The sequence below is a fragment of the Pleurodeles waltl genome, chromosome 7, assembly GCF_031143425.1.
Source record: "Pleurodeles waltl isolate 20211129_DDA chromosome 7, aPleWal1.hap1.20221129, whole genome shotgun sequence".
NCBI classification, from domain to species: domain Eukaryota; kingdom Metazoa; phylum Chordata; class Amphibia; order Caudata; family Salamandridae; genus Pleurodeles; species Pleurodeles waltl.
In genome coordinates this window covers 598,035,906-598,051,572 of record NC_090446.1, presented here as the reverse complement: position 1 = coordinate 598,051,572, position 15,667 = coordinate 598,035,906, and the positions used below count along the sequence as shown (strand labels likewise).

At 45.1% G+C, this 15,667-nt stretch overlaps 1 protein-coding gene across 1 annotated transcript in view; it reads right to left on the bottom strand.

The window, feature by feature from the left end:
* LOC138247286 (amiloride-sensitive sodium channel subunit beta-like) overlaps positions 1-15,667 on the bottom strand; it is a 139,124-nt gene that overhangs the window by 24,729 nt on the left and 98,728 nt on the right. Inside the window, exons 4-7 of the mRNA XM_069202001.1 lie at positions 13,975-14,079; positions 11,083-11,203; positions 6,879-6,951; positions 6,137-6,194 (exon numbers count right to left, since the gene is read on the bottom strand). Of these exons, the coding sequence (XP_069058102.1) occupies positions 6,137-6,194; positions 6,879-6,951; positions 11,083-11,203; positions 13,975-14,079 (357 nt within the window). The remainder of the gene's footprint in view (positions 1-6,136; positions 6,195-6,878; positions 6,952-11,082; positions 11,204-13,974; positions 14,080-15,667) is intronic.

Below are 15,667 nucleotides of genomic sequence, written 5' to 3'. Positions count from 1 at the left end.
GTTCCAGGAGATCCCTATTGTCTGCAGCATTTCTTTTGCAACCCATAGGGAGCTCTGACAATTCTTACACAGGCCTGCCACTGCAGCCTGAGTGAAATAACGTCCACGTTATTTCACAGCCATTTTACACTGCACTTAAGTAACTTATAAGTCACCTATATGTCTAACCTTTACCTGGTAAAGGTTGGGTGCTAAGTTACTTAGTGTGAGGGCACCCTGGCACTAGCCAAGGTGCCCCCACATTGTTCAGGGCCAATTCCCCGGACTTTGTGAGTACGGGGACACCATTACACGCGTGCACTACATATAGGTCACTACCTATATGTAGCTTCACAATGGTAACTCCGAATATGGCCATGTAACATGTCTATGATCATGGAATTGCCCCCTCTATACCATCCTGGCATAGTTGGCACAATCCCATGATCCCAGTGGTCTGTAGCACAGACCCTGGTACTGCCAAACTGCCTTTCCCGGGGTTTCACTGCAGCTGCTGTTGCTGCCAACCCCTCAGACAGGCTTCTGCCCTCCTGGGGTCCAGCCAGGCCTGGCCCAGGATGGCAGAACAAAGGACTTCCTCTGAGAGAGGGTGTTACACCCTCTCCCTTTGGAAAATGGTGTGAAGGCAGGGGAGGAGTAGCCTCCCCCAGCCTCTGGAAATGCTTTCATGGGCACACATGGTGCCCATTTCTGCATAAGCCAGTCTACACCGGTTCAGGGACCCCTTAGCCCTGCTCTGGCGCGAAACTGGACAAAGGAAAGGGGAGTGACCACTCCCCTGACCTGCACCTCCCCTGGGAGGTGCCCAGAGCTCCTCCAGTGTGCTCCAGACCTCTGCCATCTTGGAAACAGAGGTGCTGCTGGCACACTGGACTGCTCTGAGTGGCCAGTGCCATCAGGTGACGTCAGAGTCTCCTTCTGATAGGCTCCTTCAGGTGTTGCTAGCCTATCCTCTCTCCTAGGTAGCCAAACCCTCTTTTCTGGCTATTTAGGGTCTCTGTCTCTTTGGATTCCTTAGATAACGAATGCAAGAGCTCATCCGAGTTCCTCTGCATCTCTCTCTTCACCTTCTGCCAAGGAATCGACTGCTGACCGCGCTGGAAGCCTGCAAAACTGCAACAAAGTAGCGAAGACGACTACTGCAACTCTGTAACGCTGATCCTGCCGCCTTCTCGACTGTTTTCCTGGTGGTGCATGCTGTGGGGGTAGTCTGCCTCCTCTCTGCACTAGAAGCTCCGAAGAAATCTCCCGTGGGTCGACGGAATCGTCCCCCTGCAACCGCAGGAACCAAAGAACTGCATCACCGGTACTTGGGTCTCCTCTCAGCACGACGGGCGAGGTCCCTCGAATCCAGCAACTCTGTCCAAGTGACTCACACAGTCCAGTGACTCTTCAGTCCAAGTTTGGTGGAGGTAAGTCCTTGCCTCCCCACGCCAGACTGCATTGCTGGGAACCGTGACTTTTGCAGCTACTCCGGCCTCCATGCACTTTCGGCGGAAATCCTTTGTGCACAGTCCAGCCTGGGTCCACGGCACTCTAACCTGCATTGCACGACCTCCTAAGTTGTCCTCCGGCGACGTGGGACTCCTTTGTGCGACTTCGGGTGAGCACCGTTTCACTCATCCTCGTAGTGCCTGTTTCTGGCACTTCTGCGGGTGCTGCCTGCTGCTGAGAGGGCTCCTTGTCTTGCTCGATGCCCCCTCTGTCCCCAGACGCAATTGGCGACATCCTGGTCCCTCCTGGGCCACAGCAGCACCCAAAAACCCTAACTGCACGATTTGCAGCTAGCAAGGCTTGTTGGCAGTCTTTCTTCAGGAAAACACTTCTGCACAACTCTCCACAGCGTGGGGGATCCGTCCTCCAAAGGGGAAGTTCCTAGCCCTTGTCGTTCCTGCAGAATCTCCAGCTTCTACTGTCCAGTAGCAGCTTCTTTGCACCCACAGCTGGCATTTCCGGGGCATCTGCCCATCTCCGACTTGCTTGTAACTTTTGGACTTGGTCCCCTTGTTCCACAGGTACCCTCGACTGGAAATCCATCGTTGTTGCATTGCTGATGTGTGTCTTTCCTGCAGAATTCCCCTATCATGACTTCTATGTCCTTTGGGGAACTTTAGTGCACTTTGCACTCACTTTTCTGGGTCTTGGGGTGGGCTATTTTTCTAACCCTTACTATTTTCTAATAGTCCCAGCGACCCTCTACAAGGTCACATAGGTTTGGGGTCCATTCGTGGTTCGCATTCCACTTTTGGAGTATATGGTTTGTGTTGCCCCTATCCCTATGTGTCTCCATTGCATCCTATTGTAACTATACATTGTTTGCACTGTTTTCTAATACTATTACTGCATATTTTGGTATTGTGTACATATATCTTGTGTATATTTGCTATCCTCATACTGAGGGTACTCACTGAGATACTTTTGGCATATTGTCATAAAAATAAAGTACCTTTATTTTTAGTATATCTGTGTATTGTGTTTTCTTATGATATTGTGCATATGACACTAGTGGTACTGTAGGAGCTTCACTCGTCTCCTAGTTCAGCCTAAGCTGCTCTGCTAAGCTACCATTATCTATCAGCCTATGCTGCTAGACACCCTATACACTAATAAGGGATAACTGGGCCTGGTGCAAGGTGTAAGTACCCCTTGGTACCCACTACAAGCCAGTCCAGCCTCCTACATCCACTCAACTCCACTCTGCGCCACTCCACTCTTCACCAGCTCATTCTACACTTTGCCACTCTACACCACTCCCTACTCTATGTCACTGCTGTCTATGACACTCTACTGTAAACCACTGCACTCTGTGCCAACTACTCTGCAGCACTGCACTCTACACTACTATACTCGGCAACACTGTACACCACTGCATGCTACACCACTGTGTGGTACACCCCTCTTCTCTGTGCCACTGCACTCTGATTCTCTACTCTGCAAGACTGCACTCTCTGCCACTAAACTCGGTGTCACTCCACTGTGCGACACTGCACTCTACACCGCTGCACGCTACCCCAATCTACACCACTGCAGTCTGTCAATGCACTCTAAGGCCCGTATTTATACTTTTTTTAGCGCCGCATTTGCGCCGCTTTTTGACGTAAAACGGCGCAAACCTACAAAATACAATGGTATTTTGCAAGTTTGCGCCGTTTTTGCGTCAAAAAACGACGCAAATGCGGCGCAAAAAAAGTATAAATACGGGCCTAAGTCTCTTGATTCTACTCTGCACCACTTTACTCTGTGCACCACTCTACTCTGAGCCACTCTGCTCTACATCACTCTGCACACTACTACACTCTACTATGCAAGACTGCCATTACGCTTTAGGTCACTATGTCACTCTATTCTACTCTGCACCACTGTACTCTATGCCACTCTACTCTGCACCACTCTAATCTGCACTACTCTACCCCAATGCACTCTGCCCCACTGTACTCTGCTCTGTACCATCAAGTCTATGCCACTCAACTGCACTCTGCAACACTGTGCTCTGTATCACTCAAAGCTACTCTAATCTATTCTGCATGCTCTACACCTCTGCACTCTACCCTGAACCACTCCACTCTACCCTGAACCACTCTGCTCTACACCACTTCACTCTACTCTGAAATAATCTGTGCCACTGCATTCCACTCTGCACACTCTATGCCACTGCTCTCTACACCACTCTACTTTACATCACTGCACTCTATGCCAGTCTATTCTGCACCACTGTACTTTAATCCACTTCACTCTATATCATTCTACTCCACTCTAGAACATTCTGCTCTACAACACTCCACTCCACAATATTCCACTCTGGCCTTTTACTCCATTCAATTCTACTCTACTCAATCACACTCTACTCCACTCTATGCCACTCCACTCTGCTGTAGTCTATAGCACTACTTCACTCTACGACACTCAATCGTTCAAGCCACTCCATGCCACTTTACTCCACTCTGTTCTATGACACACTACTCCACTCTGTTCCACTCCAGTACTCCGCTCTATGTCACAACACTCTACTCCACTCTGCCACTCCAAACTCCTACATGACTCCACTCTATGCCACTCCACTCTAACACAATCTACTCTACAACATTCTACTTGACTCCAGGCAACACCCGCTACGCCACTCCACTCTGCTCTACCCCCTCCACAACACTCTGTGCCACTCCACTATGACACTCTACTCCACTCTACTCCCTCCACAAAACTCCACAACACTCTACACCACTTCATGACACTTCTCTACATGGCACTAAACTGCACTCTACACCACTTTAACACTCCACCCTACTGAACTTTACAACACTTCATTCCATGCCACTCTCCTTTACCCCACTAATGTTTAGCCATGCTGAACACCAGCCACGCTGGTGTACAATATAGCTAAAACATACTGACAAACTCAATAGCTCTTGCATAGGCAAGACCCATTAGCTTTGTCAATGCTTGTTTTTTTTTGTGCTAGAGAAAAAAGAACATCCCTTCTTGTCTTACATGGGTACTCAGCATGATAGTTACATAAAATCTCTCACTTTGAATTCAGCAAACGAAAAATAAACACCAAGTTTTCTGGAAGAGAGAGCCTGACATTTGACCTTTGTCTTTGAATGCACAGCAAATGTGAGAAAATAAGAACAAGGTTTAAAGGCCTGTTTACAGAAAGTGAGTTTGTGGAAGAATACAGTGAACAAGGTTTGGTCAACAGGAGGGAGAACTGAAGCTGAACAGCATGAAGCAAATAAAGCCAACAAACAGAAAGTCGTTAAATGTGAGGTACAGACCACAAAGCCAATGGTAAGCAACAGGCAGAAAGCAATCCTAGGTCAGTTTTCTGAATGTCCCCAAGATGTCTTTTTGCTGTCTGGTAGGCTACGACCTAAAAACAGGGGTCAATTTGGCTTTCCCGCATGACCAAATTATAAGATCGTTTACAAATATTATATTTCACTGTGCTTCCTGAGCATCTCGAAATACATGAGGTCAGGATATGCACAGTACAAAAATATATTTTATGCTTGATTTAATTTAATTTAATGTTGGCCCATGTGTAAAAAGATTCTAGGTCATGTTTCTGTACTAAAGTGACAGGTTTCCGCATGTGAAGGAAATACACGTCATTGAGTTGTTATCAGACTTTATCATATATTTCCACGACGTGGCTTGCATGATTTACAAGCCAAACATGTCCATGCCAGGGCTCGTGGTCTGGCTTTTGGAGCCGAACCAGTCCCTTGGATCGGCTGTGGCTTGGCCCTCCCTGTGATTTGTTGTCTCACCCGTCTCCAGTCCCTCACTGCCCTGGTATGTGTCTGAATACATAGCTTTCAATCAGATAGTGGTCACGAGATTGACTGAGGGCCAGACCTGTTTTTTTATCAAACAGCATTAAACTTGTTTGACGTAAAGACCTATACTGTGATTGGAGAAAGCAAAAATAAAAGTCTCTTCATGCTTACTGCTCTTGGCAGAACTACATGTGGCTGGCTTGGGCCTAGTTGACAGATATGCGCCTGTTCTGTACTTTCTTTGTCATTTATGCTTGATTTATTTTTCAAGGGCCTCATCTTTCAGGCCGCAGGTCGTGTGGTCTTCCCAGCATCCCTAAGATCCAAGTTCAAGGCCACACTGGTCCGGTGCAGACTTGTAATTACTTTCTGAAAATGTGTGAAGATTGCAAATGTTGGATTGCACAATCGTGAGTCATTGTTTTCTTGAGTGAGACTGGTTTGAGCAGATGATGTCTCCCCTAGTGCATCTCTACCAGTACCTCGTGTGACTTACGGCTTGCATAACACTGTCACAGGCAAACCACATTTCAAGACATTGGTAAAATGTTGTGACATTTCACAAGGGCAAAATTCAGCGATTATACACACTCTTAATCATTAAGCACATCTCTCTAACAATAACCTCCCTTGCCTCAGGAAAATGCCCTATCTGGACTTCGTGCTCACCCCCAGACTGTCCGCTCCCAGCCCTTGTCCTCTAGGCCCTCTGTCCACCTCCCCCTCCCCCCTTCGCCAGGTATTCTCTCCACACCCCTTCTGACCCCTTCTGGCCTCTTCCTCATTCTGCTTTCTTCTCATGTAGCTTCTCACCAGTTGAAAGCTCCCCGCCTCCCTCCCACGTTGGCCCTTTATCTTACCAGATAAACCGCACTTGGCCACTGAGCTGCAGACAAGGTGAGCTCGAAGATCTCTTCTCTGTGAGAAAGGAGAGAAGCGAGAGTGAAGTAAGGTCCCTGTGCCCGGCAGGGAAGCGGAGCCTACAGAGCTCTAATTACTGCCTGCGCTCTAATCCCTGCCGCCCTCCACACACAAGTCGCAAACGTAAACTACAGCGTTCTAATTACTGCCCCCCACACGCACCAGTCGCAAAGGTGAACTGCAGCGCTCTATTCACTGATTGCGCTCTGATCACTGCCTCACACCACGCACAAGTCGCAAACGTGAACTGCATCGCTGAGCGCTCTATTCACTGATTGCGCTCTAATCACTACCTCCTACATGCACCGGTCGCAAACGTAAACTACAGCGTTCTAATTACTGCCTCCGACACGCACCAGTCGCAAAGATGAACTGCAGCGCTCTATTCACTGCGCTCTAATCACTGCCTCCCACAACGCACAAGTCGTAAACGTGAACTACACCGCTCTAGTTACTACCTGCGCTCTAATCACTGCCTCCTACATGCACCGGTCGCAAACGTAAACTACAGCCTTCTAATTACTGCCTCCCACACGCACCAGTCGCAAAGGGGAACTGCAGCGCTCTATTCACTGACTGCGCCCTAATCACTGCCTCCCACCACGCACCAGTCGCTGAGGCACGCGCGTGACTCCCTGCTGCCATCTCACGCATTTTGAGTAATGTTGAGTTTTTACTCACTCGCACTGTAGAGGGCAGTGGCACCTCAGCAGGTCGTGAGACAGCTTGTACTCATATAAAGACACACAGTGATCTGAGGAGAGACCGTAAACACCCAGATGAGAGTCTTACCGAGGAAACAGGCCAGCGGATAGGAAACAAAAAGTTGCGAAGGACAGACCAAACATCCAGCGGTTTACAGAACAACAAAATGAATAAATACATGCTAGGAATAAGGGAGTGGGGAGGAGTGGTCCCTCGCCCCTTCGTAGGGCGAAGGAAGGAAGGAATAAAGCTGCTACGAGAGAATAATTACGTTTAAGTAATCCTGAGTCTTGGGTTAGCCTCGGGAACAAAAAAAAACACGGAAAAAAGCCATTACACTAGCCTTTTCAGGCTGGCCCATCGGGCTGTGCCAGACATCTCAAAAGGTTAGTGCACACACATGATTAATCTTTATTTCCCCTAAACGCGCGCACAGTCCTCCACTTATAAAATGCTTCTGTAGTGTCCCATAAGCACTCGGGTCTGGGATTCTCCGAATTCATAAGGTATATAAACTCGGGGATACCGAAGTACTGCGGCGCCTCAAGCAGCAAGTACGGCCACTGGTAACAGATGGATTTTCAATCTTTTCCGAAAGCGAGCCAAATTGGCCATCGCTGATCTGCCCTAATTGGTGGGGAAGTGTATTCCAATATTTTCAACCATTATTTCAATTTTAATTCCGAATCGTTGACCGGAAATCCTTCTGCTAGTTAACCCCAGCAAATCCCAGCTTTCTAAGTAGTACATGTACATGCCAAGTAATTGCATCGGTCTCATGCACCTGGCCCCATCTGTGCATTTACATTTACATTTACATTTACATTTACATTTACAAAGATTGGCGCATGAGGGTTAGGCAACAAAACTGCACACTGCCTTTAACCGGAAGCCAGTGACTTTATCCTCTTGTCCTGCTGGGGCTCCGAGCTGAGTGCCCCGGTCACTCACCTAACGATTAAACATCTCTCCTCTATTTCCAACAAGGAGATATTGAAATCTGCCCTATGAGTGTTTGAGGCTGTGTCAAAGTTGTGGTGTCAAGCTCCCCCAGGTTAATTTTAAGCTCAAGGCCTCAACGGGAGACCATAGCGGTGAATTACTATATTTCTGTGCAGCCTTATAAACGGCAAGAAACGCAAAGCATTTCATCAATTTTCTTGCCGTTTATAAGGCCCATGCGTTTAATGTAAAACTGCGCAGTATGAGCCCACGTGCAGCGCCTTCCTTAGAACTTCTGGGAGAGGGATGCACTGAGGGTGACTGGACTGTTTTTGGAAGCACTTGCTTCGCCACGTACATAAATACTTTTTTTTGTATTTTCACTGAAGGGGTATCCATCAAAAGGGAGTCAGTGATAAGTCTGAGGAACGCGGTGGATCACGTCACTCACATAAAGTGGCACCAAAGTCTTTAATCTGCTGTAAGCATTCGAAGGGGGAGGGATCTTGTTAGTGACGGATTACTGAAGGTGATATTCAAATCAGTCACATTCGCTGAACGACGATGTCACTCAGAAGGTAAGGAGGTGAGACATGACTAATCTATGTGCGCTCTACAAGCAAGAGGGATGGCAAGAAATGGAATGGAGTGGTTTTGTTGACGTGTGACAATCATACAAATGACGCTGAACATGGTCTCGAGCTTTCTATTCCGCGTCTGTCGTCAGGAATCCAGTCTCCGGCATCAGTGGTAGAGCGGGGCGCAGTCTATACTCTCATTGACACACGTGTTTTTTCTACTTTCGTCTTTGCTCTGAGCTTCCACTTCCGTTGCATGTCCCTTAGGTCGGTCACTGTATGCTTGAATGGTGACGAAGGACACCAAGAACCACAAAGTCTTCCTTTCACAAACATCCAGTAATTGCCACAAATACTATGATTAGTACTCATAGGTCAGGAAGAGCTCACCAGGTGGATTTCCACATGAAAATCTCGGGCTTTGCCCCTTTTCGCTAATAGTTATCCAATATCCAAGTCTCATGAAAAACTGTTTTAACCCGTTGGCTTCCACCCTCTGTGCACTGATGTGTAAGATATTTCCCCCATTTTTTCAATAGAGCTTATACAACCATTGAACAGGCACTTCCTGTGGTCTTTGAGTTTTGTGCCCAGGATGTAATATTAACAATGAGTGCACACTTTTTTGTGAGATGTGTATACACCAGTGCAATGATGTAATAGTAACGTGGTGTTTTCTTTAAAAAATATATGAGCCTTTCCTGTGTTATGTCTACACTTGTGTTTTTCATGTGTATTGTTTGTATTGTTACGCTTTGTATCTTGGATGTACTTATGTTATTTTATGTTTGTCGATATTAATTGCAGCCCTGAGGAAGTCACGGGAGCATTCCCTCCCATGACGAAACACGTGTTGGCTGTTTTTCTGTTACATTAAAGATGAATATTCCATCTGAAGGACTTCAGTGAAATTTTATTGTCATATGCATTTTGGAAATACTGTTATTTTCTTGTTATCTCTATACTTACAAGTACTGATTGGATATTTGTGAATCATGTGTGCCTTGGCCTCTGTATTGACCAGTGAGACAACTGAATGCTTATTTTCAGGGGTAACTGAAATGCAGAAGGGAATATCACAATATTGTAGGGTGTAGGGTACCTCACCAATGCCTTATTGTAGGAAAAGTGGGAAACTCCTTGGTTCGTTGGTAGCCTGATGATGGTGATATATGCAGGACTTCACTCGCGCATAAAAACTTTGCACACCGTTGATGGAGTGGTGTCGTCACTGATAACTGAAAATGAGATGTGAGGGGCTTCGGTCTGTGGGGCTGTGTGGCATGTTGTGGTGGTCTTTCTACAACTTTCAGAGGGATTGATATACGGATATCATACTCCAGGATGCTCTTTGCACCATTTTTTCATAGTCTCAATACATTTTCCAACTGAGGCCCCTCCAGCGATACTCTCCTGTAGGTGACACTCATGTACTTGAGAACTTATGTAAAGGGAGTGCCATTTAAGGGTAGACTGATGTATTCATGTAGGCACTCCAGCTGCATTTCTATTATGGAAGACCCATCAGATGGTCTATGTCAGTGGTTTTTAACCTTTTGACTTCTGAAGGCACCCCCCCCCCCCAAGAACCATTACTGGAAGCCAGGGACCCCCACCTTAGGCATTACTATTTGAACATCAACACAATACACAAAAGACATAAGCTACTACACATCAAACAAATACACAAATCATGATATGTTTTATTTAATTCACATACAAAAACATGTGAAAATTGAAATTTGAATCTTAATGAGAATGTTGGGACTTTTCAAAATGTAGTTTCATATCTGAAAAACGAAGCAATATGCTAAATTCTAGCATTTCACATTGTTTTGCGTAACCCTAATGCATACTATCATTTTGTCAGTGTACCAGTACTGCTTCAGTTGAGGCCACCAATCATCTATAAAAGAATAAGTTTGCTGTACTTGTGTTATCCCACAAATCAAGATAAGAAACCCAACCTAATTTTTAGCTTTCAATATAAAATTCCTTAACTTAAAAGAGCATTTTAAAATTCTCAGGTTTGCTTTTTTAAGTGTATGTATTTTAGTAATCTGTTAATAATGTTTCATTTTTAAATCAGTCACGGACCCCCTGAGTAGTCACCATGGACCCCCAGGGATTGACGGGACACAGGTTAATAACCACTGGTCTATGTTCTTTGTCCTGATGGTCCAGACAGAACTTCTGTGTTTCCTTTCTGGTCCAATATTAACCACTGCCTTTCTCTCTTGAAATGGTTAAACCAGTTTGCATACCTTCCTAAAGTGCTTATGACATTCACAGTTGCAGCATTTCTGATCCTTTGCAAGACAAGAGGCTTTCTGAGGAAATAAAAACCTCACCGCCACAGCAGGTTTCCTCTTTCTTTTAATCTTTATCTCTATGCTTCCTCTTGCCAGGCGTTTGTGTTACTTGATCATTCTTCAAGTCCCTTTCAGCCTCCTTCAGAGTTGAAGGTGGATTTGGACAAAGAATGGGACAATGATGTGGGGAAATACAGTGACAGAGGGAAAAGACAATAAGGCAGGAGAAAATACCAAGAGAAGGTTTACAGAGATGGGTGGAGGATGGAGTGTAGACTTAGAGAGAGGAAACAGAAGCAAGTAACCATAAGAGGAAGGAATAAAGGAGTGAATGACTGAGTGACGTACTGACTGTCGTCTCACTGATGTTACAAAGGGGTACTTCAGTCCCAGGGGGTGCTGGAAATTCCCACATGCGACAGCCACAATTTTTGATAATTTTCACTTGGCCACAACTTTTCTTACAGGCCTGGAAATAAGACAAAACTGCTGTGAGTCAAAGAACAAAGCTCCCACATCCATGCCCCTGACTAGATAGAAGGGTGGGGAAATTGGTATCTCAGTGGTTTCACTGACACCAGCACATATGGGCACAGGAGACTATGGTGAGGTAGAACAAACATACACAGTGGCAATACAAATATGTTTGTCTTGTAAAAACTTCCTCTCCTCTGTTAAGTGGATATTTACCCATAATCTTCAAACTCTATAAATGGATGTGTCAGTATCTAGTGTCCTACCTCATCTTGGGTGACTTCAAACTCCCAGACAACACAAGCTAAAAATTCCAAGAGACACACTCTTCAACCTTATTGTGTTACAGCATGTCACACAACTAACACACTACAAAGGGCATAGTCGCATCCTTGCCTTCTCAACATCATCAACAATACATTGGAATTTCCCCATGCCGTTGAACTGGACTGACCACTGCGTTACCTCTGTCTTCTTGCTCAGCATACTACTAACAAACAAAGGCCATAGACAACCAAGTGCTTGAACTCATCCTTCACACTGTTAACACCACATCAAACGATAACACCTTTCTAAACAACTTCATCATTTTTTTGGAAAGCTATGTGAACATCCAAGCCAAAGCCTCGGCATCATGGTATTCTAAAGACCTTGCTGACAGTAAATGATCCATCCTAAGACAGAAAAGAAAATGGAAAAAAGACAGAGCTCCAGAGAGACTCTTGATACTGAAGGCCCTCCATGCAACACAGAGACAGCTCATCACATCAGCCAAAACAAAGTACTATATCATAACCATCAATGAAGCCACCAACAGAAGCAGGATGCCGTATAAGACAGTCAAGCTCTGCATCAATCTCTTGCCAAACCCACTGATTCCTCCCTCCAAAGAAAAGTGCAATGCTATCAATCTCTTCTTCTGTGAAAAAATACAGAAAATCCGATAGCATATTCACAATACTAAGCCTACGGCATCTACTGTATCCAACACTTCCTGGAGAACCCCACAATGGTCAGGCTTCAAAGCTCTATCCTTCTAAGATCTGGCTGACACACTCAATTCCATCAAATCCACTTCTTCTGAGGATGATGTTTTACGATTGTCTTTCATCAAGCTCTGTCTGGGGATGCTTTCTTCCCCCTACTGGCCATTGTAATGCCCCCCTCACCTAACTAAAGGAATCTTTCCAGGAGCTGTCAAGACTGGCCAGATCCTTCCACTTCTAAAACAAACTGACACTTGACCCTTATGTCTTCTCAACTACTGGCCCATTACCTACTATTCATCAGTAAGATCAATAAAAAAGTAATCTATGTTCAACTCCAACATCACATATTTGCTATTTATCTTTTGCAGGACTATGAGTCTGATTTTAGATCACACTGCAGCACGAAGACCACCACCTTAAACATTGGCCACAAAGCCTTTGTGACCACAAATGAAGATTACCCAGCCCCCTGATATTTCTGGACCTCTCAACTGCCTTCAACCCAGGTGACCATCCCAGCCTCGTATGCTCCCTCAAGTCGCGAAAGGGATTCACCAAGAATGTCCTTCACTGTTTCTCCTCCTACCTTTCAAACCAACACCAGTTTATTCATATAGGCAGCTGCAGGCACAAAAGATCCATATCAACTGTGGAGTCCCCCCGGGCCCCCATAATGTCTCCTGTCATCCTCAACCATTTCATGGAATCACTTGGTTCTCTACTCACATCAAGATTCCCAATAGGCTGATGATATACAACTCTATTTGAAAGCTTCCTCTGCTTCAGAAATCCAACTCCTCAAACACTGCTTGCATATTATCCAGAACTGGATGCCCAGTGCCTACCTGAAGCTCAACTCAAAAAAGACGGAATTCCTGTTATTTGCTTAGAACAATAAACAATAAACAAGATACAGTACAAACTTGTACAAACCTGGCTCGATGACATGAAAATGGACAGCTCGAATCCCAACTCTCACTGACTACCAAGTATCTTTGATTTATCATCAAAACCAACCTCACCCTCAAAGAACACATTGCAAAAAACAAAGCTGGCCTGGTACCAGCTCTATCTTCTTAAGAAAGTCAACCGTTTCTTGCAGACAGCTATTTCAGAACTGCTGTTCAAGCCCTTGTACCCTTACACCGGGATTGAGGTAATACCCTACTCCATGGCCTCTATACTCCACATTGGCATCCTTTAGTGGCTTCCTACATGCTGCAACATATCTCACCAAGAAATCTGATCATATCACCCCCACTCCAATGGAACTCCATTGGCTCTCCTTGCCTGCCCACACCATCTTCTAAACCAGCTGCATCTTTTCCAAAGCCACCACAGCAAGCACCCCCACTTGTCTTGCATATAAATTCACCTCTCTGGTACACTCATAGCCAGGCCACCATCAGACTGCAGACAAATATGTGTGAAATAATTAAAAAACACAAGACGACAGACCTTTTCCAACAAGGCACACAGGATCTGCAACAACATCCCAGTATCCATCAGGACCATCTCAACCCTCCTCCAGTTTAGGAAAGAGCTGAAGACTCACCTCTTTAAAGAACTCTACATCACACTATATTAACTGCCCACAACCCAGCATCCTTTCCTATTACTCAATAACTTTAAACTTACTTTTGGCCGTGTACACTGCTTTTCTGCTTTTGGTTAGGTTTGCTCTATAGAAATGCATATAGATACATACATACTTGACTTAAGGTTCAGATGTCTGCACCTCACCTCCATACTGTAGCTTTATTTAGCTCATCTTTACCTCTTGACTGTAGGCCATGCCATAGACTTCAGAGTAGTAATTGCGAATTTCATGCCCCCTTGTACACCTACTGCTGTATGGCTCCTCGAGGCGATGGACATGTACCTGTTAAAAGAGGGGAAGGGCACACGTAAGAGACTTGAGAGAGTGAAGAAAGAGGGAAAAGGAAGAGTCAAGAGAATAAATAAAGAGATAGAGATTCATTTTAATACACACTATGAGTTCTTTTTCTGAAGCTGTTAGACTTTTGTCAGCTGTGAGAGCTTTTGTGTTGTCCAGTTGGTACTGATGACCAATAGCAATCCTAGTATTTATGAACAAGGCAAGCATGCAGCGTCAGATACACTGCACTCATTGAGATGCAAAGGAAAATACATTTAGCTGTGGGTGAAATTAAAATTTTGAATACACTGTTTTTGAATTGTTTACAAGCTTTACATTTGGAAAGGTTGTGAAGGTTTGTATACGGTCCAAGTTTTGCTGTCGAGTGAAATTTCTTGCAAAAAAAGTTTTGCTCAATAATTATGAAGATAATTCTCACATTAAACGTGGGGCCTTTCAATAGATTTATTTTCTGCAAAGCCTACTTTGCAAAATAAATGTCGGTTTAAGCTTTGTAACGTTTCCAAATCTTATAAGGGTTTGAAAAAAAATCGCATATTTTCTGGTAAAAATCTTTGCAAAATTCGCCCACAGTGACAAATAAACATTCTTTCATTTTCGGAAGAACTAATAGGTCTGATGCTAGCTCTTATATTTAAATGACCAGGGAACTTTGCATGCAAACAAGATGCTACGTGGTGTTCCTGACGTTCAGACTTTGAGCTCTAACGAAGGGTTGGAGGCACTTAATATAAAAACTTATATAACATCATCCATACGATAAAGCCAGTGCTCTAAAATGTTGTCTATTCAGTAGTCTATGTTATGGATACTCATCGGGTAGCTGGCACCTCTTAGTAATGGAGGCAGGCATGCGCTGGTAAATCACAAGCATTGGCAAAGCCACTAGGATTCGCCTATAGAAGAGCTATTGGCTTTGGGAATACATTTTGCAATGTTGTACACCAGTGTGGCTGCTTCTCAGCATGGCTAAAAGTTAGTGGTGTGGAATGTTGAAGGAGAGTGATGTAGAGAGGATTTGTTGAAGTGTCGTAGCGTGGATTAGGGAAATAGAGTGCCATAGAATTGAGTAAAGGGTAGTAGAGTTCAGTGGCAGAAAGTGTTGTAGAATGGAGTGGAGTGAGGTGGAATTGGGTGGCGTGGGTTGTAGTAGATTGAGGTAGTGAATAGATTGTATTGCAGTACAGTGGGGTGGATTCGATTGGGGTAGAGTGGGATGGATTGAGTGGACTGGGGTTGATTGGTGTGAGAGAATTGGATTGGAGGGGGATGGATTTAATTGGGGTGAGGTAGATTGGATTGGGATGGATTCAAATTGGGTGGATTAGATTGAATTGGGATGGATGGTTTGGACTGTAGTGATAGGGCTGAGGTGGAGTGAATTGGATTAAAGTGGGGTGGGTTAGATTGGACTGGAGTGGGGTTGATTAGATTGGATTCACTATGGTTAGAATGGGGTGGATTAGATTGGACTGGAGTAAGGTGGATAGGATTGGAGTGGTGTTGATTGGATTGGAGTGGGGTGTGCTGGATGGATGGATTGGATTGGAGTGGGGTGGATTGGAGTGTG